Consider the following 8,915-nt stretch of genomic DNA (forward strand, 5'->3'; position numbering starts at 1 on the left):
TGGATGGCATCACTGACTGAATGGACATGAGTTTGAGTAAACTCTGGGAGTTGGTGATGGACAGGGAGGCCTGGTGTGCTGCAGTCCACGGGGTCGCAAGGAGTCAGACAGGAGTGAGCGACTGAACTGAACTGTACAGACTAGTGACTCAGTTATACTCATACAGACATTCTTTTTCTGATATTCTTTCCCGGTGTGGTTTATTTCAGGAGACTGGATATAGTTCTCTGTGCTCTGGAGTAGGACCTTATTGTTTGTTCATCCTGCATATTAAAGTTTGCATCCGCTAATGTCAAAGTCCCACGCCATCCCTTCCCTGCCTCATGGTGCCCACAAGTCTGATCTCTATGTCTGCGAGAGTCCATTTCTGTTTTGTTAAATAGGCTCACTTGTGGACACGGTATATTATTATTGCATGTTGTTCCCATCGCAATCCAGGGAAAGAACTGTAAAACTACCCTCTGTGGTTTATTCTCTCTTCTCACCAAGACAGTTTCAGGATTCACACCATGCGTCCTAAACAGGGTTATCACCTGCTTCATTGTACCCTCGATTTCTACCTGGTTGGATTTACATGCTTTGTGCATTAGGGGTATGGCAAATGCCCTCACTGACACATATATGCATTAATCAGTTTATTCATCAGTTTAGGAATCCAGTAACATCAACAAGAGCACAGGAGATTCGTAGTACGAAAGTCATGGGTCGTGACTTCCTGCAGGAGAAGAAATGTCAATTTCAAGGAAAAGGTCTATTATCTTCATACGGATGATTGTGACCCACTGGTGCTGTGACGCTGCTCATATTCTTAACTTTGTTTTCTGCTTGAAACATGAAAAAAAGAAAAACAAGTAGCACATTGTTGAGCTGATTAGGATTAACATGATGTTGCTCATAGCATGAAAGAGAAAAGAGAAGCAGTGGATGGTGGACCCAGTGGAGAAATTTCCCTGCAACTTTCACAGAAGTCCTTCTGTGTGTGTGGCCGTGTGGGACTATCCTACAAGAGCCTTTTCACAGAAGTCCTTCTGTGTTGTCCCTGTGGGCTTGCATAGGATTACCACCTGGTGAAATTAGCGGTGAGCACTCCTGCATCAGCTCGAATGCTGAGAGTCACTAGGTTACATATTCAGAGGTCTGAGACGTAGGAGACTATATACTGTGTCACCTATGCGGCTTACATCTTCTGTAGCCTCCTTCATCATCACGGATGTGTTGCGGCTGCACGGTCCTTCATTCGCAGTGGGATTCACCGGGGGTTATCGTATTTCACAGCTCGGGGCTTCACACAGCCTCCTCCTCTGTCCTCAGAGCATCTCACCATGGAGTCTAGACCAGTGTTGTGTTTGGACATTTAAATCCAAACCCTTATCGAAGCCAGAGCCTTTGCTGTCTGGCAAGCTGGACTTTTTGTTATGCTATTCTTTTCGTAAGTTAGTTTTTATTGAAACGTCCTAGATTTGCAACAGTGGGCTACTTCCAGCTATACAGCAAAGTGATTTATCTGTACATTTGTTGTCGGTTAGTTGGTGAGTCATGTCCCACTGTTTATGTCCTATGGTCTATAGCTTTCCAGACTCCTCTGTCCATTGGATTTTCCAGGCAAGAATTCTAGAGTGGGTTACCATTTTCCAAGGGATCTTTCTAACTCATGGATAGAACCCATGTCTCCTGTGTCTCCTGCCTTGGCAGGCAGATTCTTGACCACTGAGTCACCTCCAGAGCCTCAGTTATACATATATGTAGGTCAATGTATACCTTTTAGAGTCTTCTTCTGAAAGTTATTACAAGACATTGCGTATAGTTCTCTGTGTTATCTGCTATGTCTTTGTCATTGATTTTATATATTTTACTGTGGATCTGCTCATCTCACACTCCTGATTTACCCCTTGCCTGCTTCCCTTTTGGTGACCGTTAATTTTGTCTGTGTTTCTGTTTTATGAATGGTTCCTTTGCATCATATTTTAAGGTTCCACATGGAAGTGATGGCAAATGATATTTGCCTTTCTCTTTCTGACTTACTTCACCTAGTAAGATCACCTCTAGGTCCGTCCATGTGGCTGCATATGGCATTATTTCATTCTTTTTCATGGCCGAGTAATATTCCATCGTGTATGTATCCCATTCTTAAAACAGTGAAAACCCCCCGCCTGCCCCAAAGAGGAAACCTACTGAGACAAAGCTCAGTGTTATATGAGGTATGTTTCTACTCACCCAACTGATGTTGTCTGTTCTTATGGAGGACAGTCGTCTGTGGAAGAGAATGAATAAGGGGGACAATGACCATTGACATGCCTTTGTTTCGAAGGATTATTTCATAATAGCTTTTTACAAGGATATCTGTGCCAATGGGAATTTTGAATTGAATGTCCCAGTGATGTGTTTTCATTTCGGATACCTGTCACCGTCTGGGGCTTTACCTGTTTTGATGATGTTTTCTATATTTTCATTTGGAATCCCCCTCTCATTGTTCAGCTGCTGATACTTCTGAAATTCTTCTGGAGTGAAACTGGTTCCTTTGGCTGGATTTCATAGCAAATAGGGCAGAAGAGGTGTGCATTAGAATCTTTTATGGGTTGTAGAGAGTCACCTGGCTGCTCCCTGTAGTGATGGGTAAGTCTCACCAGCACCGCTGCCCTCCACCATCACCTAAGCCCTGCTCTTCAGGTATTTTTCTACACACGTGCCTGAGTGTGCACACAGGTCTTCACATGGGTCCATGGGGGTAGAGTCCACATAATTAACATGCTACCACGCTCCAGTTCTTGCAACTACTCAGTGAGCTACAGATCATTCAGCTGTGAGCTTAAGCATACCCTAGGGAGAAACAGGTTTTCAAGGTACGTCGGAGAAGGTCATGGCAAGTCTGAGACTCAACTCTCAGACTCTAATGCTTCCTGTCCACTTTGTCTACATCCTAGAATTCCATCCCTGGGGTTTTCACAAACCCTCATGAAATGGAGAGGGAAATGGCAACCCACTCCAGTATTCTTGACTGGAGAATCCCAGGGACAGAGGAGCCTGTTGGGCTGCCGTCTATGGGGTCACACAGAGTTGGACACGGCTGACGCGACTTAGCAGCAGCAATGGAATGAATGGGCAGGGAATGATTTGGAATTTTCAAAAGCACACTGACCCCACTGAGATGGTGGAGGACCTTATGTGCAATGCCCCATACCTGATATTTCCTGCCTGCCTTTTGTCTGTGAAAGATTTTAGTCAAAGTTGTAAGTTTATCAGAGAATTACAAATGTCATACAGCAAAGGAAAACTGTCAAAGGACATGAAATAATAATAATGTAGTCATAAAGCATAGACAAGGACCTGTAGTTCCTCTCCAAGGGCAATAAATACTGTTCTGGGTCATATCCTGTACGCTGTCTTATAGACACTGAAACCCCACTTGGTGGACAAGTTAACTACAGGATGACCAGACTGTAGCCGTGACATAAGCTGCCATGATTCTGAGAATTGATTTCAAGGAGATGGGAATACAGAGACCCTGGAACTGTTGATTAACTGTGCCTAAAACAATCACGATGATGCTGGTCAGACCACTGATGACCGATTTAAAAATGACTGTTGGAGCTGACTTCTGTTTTTGCAAGGAGCCCCCTCCCGCTGTCTATAAAAGCTCTTGTCCCCCTGTTTGGCAGTTGTGGGGTGGGGCAGTCAGCCTTTGGACAGAAGTCCACTCTCCCACCAGTTGTCTGCATCTGAACGAAAGCAGACTTTTCTTTCTAAGAAGCTGGCCTCTTAGTTGCCTTTTGAAGGGTGGGCAGCAGGAACCCACATTGGGTAACGACATCACACATGCTACTGAGGAAGAAAACTCACGCTTTCTCATCCTCAAAGACGAGACACAACACCCACCCATCCCCGATGAGGATATAATATCAGAGGGGATAAAGAGATGTGGCAGGGAACCCAAGGGATTGGCGGGATGGCAGGATGATTGACATTCCAGACCACACTGCCTGTACCGGCAGTGTGACCCAGTGGTATTTGCAGAACTCTAGGCAATACTTTTATGATTGTGACAAAGGAGAAAGCATTTGTCGTGGAGATGAATGCAGTCACGGCCCCGGGACCTGTGAGTTTTCTAAACTCAGATTTAAACCTTGGTTCACTTGGGTATCAGGACCCAGAGACTGTATTTGTGTGATACGTGGCAAGGAACTCGTGGAGCATCCTGAAATATTTCCTTGGATCTCTGGGATAAGTGTATCTCATTTTTAAAAGAGCCATCACATAGAATCCCCAGTGGATAACATTTCCTCATTTTTCCAGCAGACAGACTTTCTATATCCCCGACTCACGTCACATGAAGTCTGAATTCTCCGTGTGAACACACATCTGTTCCACGGTGCTTCATATAAGGTGCTGTGCTTAGTTTCTCAGTCCTGTCCGACTCTTTGTGACCCTGTGGAGTATAGACCACCAGGCTCCCCTGTCCGTGGGATTCTCCAGGCAAGAATACCGGAGTGCCTTTCTATTCACTCCTCCAGGGGATCTTCCCAACCCAGGGATCAAACCCAGGTCTCCCACACTGCAGGTGATTTCTTTCCCATCTGAGCCACCAGTCAAGCCCTAATATAAGTTACGTGTGTACCTGTCTCCTTTCTGTAAAAATACTGATCATATGAAAACATCTACTTTGCGTTGGGTAAGCTATAGTACGTACCGGAACCTTCAGTTACTTTTGTGATCTTTTCTCCATCGTCATTTTCATAATAAAATACCAGTATGTTGTCTGTTACATGAATGATTTGCAAATAAATTTTCCCCTCGACTGTGGCAGAGGAAAAAAAACAAAACAAAACAAAACATCAAACCTCAACATGATTAACTTCTTTTCTTTTCATTTGAGCCTGACTTATTCTTCACATGATATTGTCAGTCTTCCCTTGGATGGTGAACTGTATCTCACTGAGATTTCTAGTGACGCGTTGTTAGAACGAGTTAAGACAATTAGTGAACTAGGAAAGCTTTCTCCACAGCCCCTTCTCCTGAAAATGAAGACTTCCAGTCTTCTAGACTGCACAGTCTGTGAATGATAACAAGTTGTTTACTGCAACTCTAATAGGTGTTAAACCTCAGCCATCTCATAGGAGCTCACAAGAGCTGACTGTTAAATTTTCAAGAATTTTGTAACCCAGTTTGCAGCTAAAATCATGGTTAGAAAGGAATTCAAAAATTTAAATGAATGATATTAAAATAAATGTCAGTACATCATCCAGAGTTATTTCCTAGTACGAGAGGAAATAAAAAAGGTACAAATTAGTTTATTGCAAAATGCTGGGCATATATAATATGAAATGGTTTCGGATTAGATCCTGTGGCTCTGTGTCCACAGTTGAAATTAAAATAAATGCATAAGACCAAGATTAGAGTGCTCTGTTATACATTTTTTCCCCATGAAAATTAAACATACAGACATTTGATCACTGAATAGAATATTACAGTACTGATATTAATACTTGAGAATTATTTCCTGTCATTTTCAACTATGGAGACAGAAATCTACATTAGTGCCTCTTTCAAATTATGTATTGATATTCATATATGAGAATTATTTCTCCTTATTTTAAGCTATAGAGATAGAAGTCTATGCTAAAGTCCCTTTCAAATTATGTAAAAAAAATCAGTTTGAAATTTTGGCTGTTATTTTAACTGTTTCCAATTTTGGACTTTAAGTTAATCATGTTCTACTTACTCAACTTGCTAATGAAAAACTTTTAATATTTAAAGAATTTCTTTACTCAAAAGAAATTGAATCACGTAGGTCAAGTAAAAGAAAAAATTGTGAAAGAGTTGTTATTAGCCTAAGTAGGTAATTGGACTTCTCCATGCCCGAGGAATATGAGGAGTCAGTGTTCTGGGGCTTTTTCTCAGAGACCATCAGTGGCCACATTCCAACCTTGGACCTCATCCTGGTGTTGTGGCACAGAATGGATTGCTGAAAAATTAAATGGCTTTTCCAAGGTTGCATTGGTAACGAGTAGAGGAAATAGTCCGCCCATAGAGATATTAGTTGTTTTGGGTGAAGCACATACTATCCATCTGAACACGTTCCATGGTTTGGGGAAGACCACCCATCAGAGGAGCTGGAGTACTCACATTCTATGAAGTAAACACCTCCTTCCTGTCTCTGTAGCACTTCTGAGAAAAACTGGCATGTGCCGTCAGATCTGAAAAACACAACAGGCAAGACAATTCCTTCCCACCATTCAGTCGCCAGGGCTTGAGGACACCCTCCTGGGAATAGAGTTTGCACACCCAACTTCACAGCCGTGACTCCCACCTCTCACTGTACGTGGAGACCAGACCCCATGCCAGAAGTCAACAGACTCCTTGCTTTCGGTCGAGGAGGATTGTGCTTACTTGATATAAAATGAAAGGGAGAGCTGTTCGCAGTTGTTAATACATTCAATCTGGCGATTATAACACCTCAGTGGGCCCCCTTCCACAATCTTCTCCTTGTTATCTGCAGCTGCATAAATGGTGCGCCACTGTCCTACAACCTAAGAAGGAAGTTCCTTGTAAACGTCAGTCAATCTCTTTTCTGGTTACTCACCAATACACGGCACTGTCTATGCGTCTGCACTTGCCACAGAGGAGAAGCAAATTGAATCTTATTAAAGCAAAGAGGAGTTCCACCCCCTACCTTGGTGAGTAACACGACATGAAATCGTCTTTCCTATTGGAGCACAAAGCATAGAATTCAGAAATTTTTGCAGACAATTCAGAGCTTTTCTGAAATAGCTAAAACCATGCCAGTAAAGACTGTGACAGTTAATATCTTTCTGAATGTTAGCTTGTTAGGGGTTTTGTTTGTTTTACCTACAAATGAATAAGATAAATGAAAAATAGCCAAGAAGAGATAAACAGATGGCAGTATTACGTTTGTGTAGATATGTCGACCACAGAAGGTATACAATCTGGTTATGCTGCTGCTGCTGCTATGTCGCTTCAGTTGTATCTGACTCTGTGTGACCCCAGAGATGGCAGCCCACCAGGCTCCCCAGTCCCTGGGATTCTCTAGGCAAGAACACTGGAGTGGGTTGCCATTTCCTTCTCCAATGCCTGCAAGTGAAAAGTGAAAGTGAAGTCGCTCAGTCCTGTCCGACTCTTAGCGACCCCATGGACTGCAGCCCACTAGGCTCCTCCGTCCATGGGATTTTCCTCGAGAGAGTACTGGAGTGGGGTGCCATTGCCTTCTCCAAATCTGGTCATACATATACACAAATATATCTCTGCCACATGCACACACAGCCTCGCACACACACATGCACACACACACACAATCAAACAAGCAAGACCTTCTAGCAGATCAGCTCATTCGGGGTACCTTTGAGGGGTCTATCTCAGCTGGAGTTTCCTGGGCAGCACAAACCAAGACAAGGACAAGACTCAGGAACAGAATCTTCATCTTGTGAGTCTTGTGTTGTTCCTTCTAGACAAGCGGAGGGTGCCCCAGTTGTTGGAGAGAATGTGAATTGGTTCCACTTTTTATAGGATACGTCTCTTGGCGGAATACCTATCAATCAAACAGTGGTTAATCACAGGATGACGGTGACCTAAATGTAATCTTCGGACATCCTGGTTGGCAGCTGAGCATTTTGGCATTCTGTGCTTCTTATACAACCCTGTGTTATTCCTTTCACGTTGAAGAGGTCTGTTTAAGCTTATTTTCTAAAATGAATGACGCACCTTTGGTTTAAGAAGATAAATATGTGGTACCTCTATCAGGAATCAGTTATCAGGGAATTCATGAGAGGGGTTCATATTTTTTTTTAATATTGAAATTGCAGTATAGTTGATGTCCAGTGTTTTCTGTTACAGGTATAGCATATAGGTATTCATAATTTTATTTCTACCTTTGGAGCTATAAAATATTGGCTTTTTTATTTCCTATGTTTTCCAATCCTTACTTTTAAAATAATCTTTGTATGTTATTATTTATTTTGTACTTTATAGCTCTTATTCCACTCCTTGTGTGTGTGTTACTGACTTCTTTCCCTCAGCAGATTCGTTTGAATAAACATCTATGTATTTTTGTCCGAGAAGGCAATGGCACCCCACTCCAGTACTGTTGCCTGGAAAATCCCATGGACGGAGGAGCCTGGTAGGCTGCAGTCCATGGGGTCGCTAAGAGTCGGGCATGACTAAGTGACTTCACTTTCACTTTTCAGTTTCATGCATTGGAGAAGGAAATGGCAACCCACTCCAGTCTTCTTGCCTAGAGAATCCCAGGAACGGGGGAGCCTGGTGGGCTGCCATCTATGGGGTCGTACAGAGTCAGACACGACTGAAGCGACTTAGCCATATTTTTGTAGACTCCTTCCCCATTGCCCCTACATAGTACCATCAGGATATATCCCACTTTTATCCATTCCAGTGTTGATGGATACGTGTTCATAGACATGATTTAGTAAGGAAGTGAGCCATCTTATCTCCTGGGTAGAGACTTAGGGGATCTCCATGTCTGGACTGCTGGATCTCCGTGCCTCTGATTTTCGATCCCTGCCAACAGGAGATGAGAATTTCCGTTGCTCCATCCTTGGCAGGACTCGGTATGGTCAGCTGTTTTTATGTCAGAGATTGTCATGAGTGCGTTAGTCTATGCAGTTTCAGGAGTATTTTCCATTTCCTCAATGAATAAACTGGGGTGATGGCCATTTGTCTGTTTCCTTTGTTAGGTGTCTCTGCAAGCTGTTTGTTCATTACTGTATGAATTATTTGTTTTTTATGAAGTTTGTAGGTTTTTAACATATTCTGGAGTCTCTTTTAGATGGAGATGTGCGAACATTTGCCCCCCCGTTGCTGGCTTTACTTTTATTTCCTTAAGGTTGTCCCTCAAAGATGTAAATATTTTGATTGAGGCTTGGTTATTAACGTTCTGTTCCCAGTGT

General features: G+C 42.9%; 1 protein-coding gene across 2 annotated transcripts; it reads right to left on the reverse strand.

Moving 5' to 3' along the window:
- Positions 1–622: 622 nt before the first annotated feature.
- LOC104982805 (allergen Bos d 2-like) lies at positions 623–7,485 on the reverse strand. Of its 2 annotated transcripts, none has more exons than XM_010832260.1 (7): positions 7,352–7,485; positions 6,385–6,524; positions 6,121–6,191; positions 4,685–4,792; positions 2,421–2,522; positions 2,215–2,251; positions 623–821 (listed from the first exon to the last, which is right to left on the reverse strand). In XM_010832260.1, the coding sequence occupies exons 1-6, from the start codon at positions 7,430–7,432 to the stop codon at positions 2,235–2,237; spliced, it is 519 nt and encodes a 172-aa protein (XP_010830562.1). In that variant the 5' UTR covers positions 7,433–7,485; the 3' UTR covers positions 623–821; positions 2,215–2,234. The 2 variants fall into 2 exon arrangements, with proteins under 2 accessions (XP_010830562.1, XP_010830563.1); XM_010832261.1 differs by having other exon boundaries at positions 629–824; positions 7,352–7,473.
- Between the last annotated feature and the right edge of the window lie 1,430 nt (positions 7,486–8,915).

This window comes from Bison bison, unplaced genomic scaffold (assembly GCF_000754665.1).
Source record: "Bison bison bison isolate TAMUID 2011002044 unplaced genomic scaffold, Bison_UMD1.0 scf7180017860578, whole genome shotgun sequence".
Taxonomy (NCBI): Eukaryota; Metazoa; Chordata; class Mammalia; order Artiodactyla; family Bovidae; genus Bison; species Bison bison.

Excerpts from the sequence above, each read along its gene's own strand:
- LOC104982805 (XM_010832260.1), bottom strand. The coding sequence starts at position 7,432 with ATGAAGATTCTGTTCCTGAGTCTTGTCCTTGTCTTGGTTTGTGCTGCC. Across the intron at positions 4,793-6,120 it reads AGGTGTTTACTTCATAGAAT|TCGAGGGGAAAATTTATTTG; the intron begins GTGAGTACTCCA and ends CCTCTGCCACAG. Across the intron at positions 2,523-4,684 it reads AAAAGTAACTGAAGGTTCCG|CCAAAGGAACCAGTTTCACT; the intron begins GTACGTACTATA and ends TATGAAATCCAG.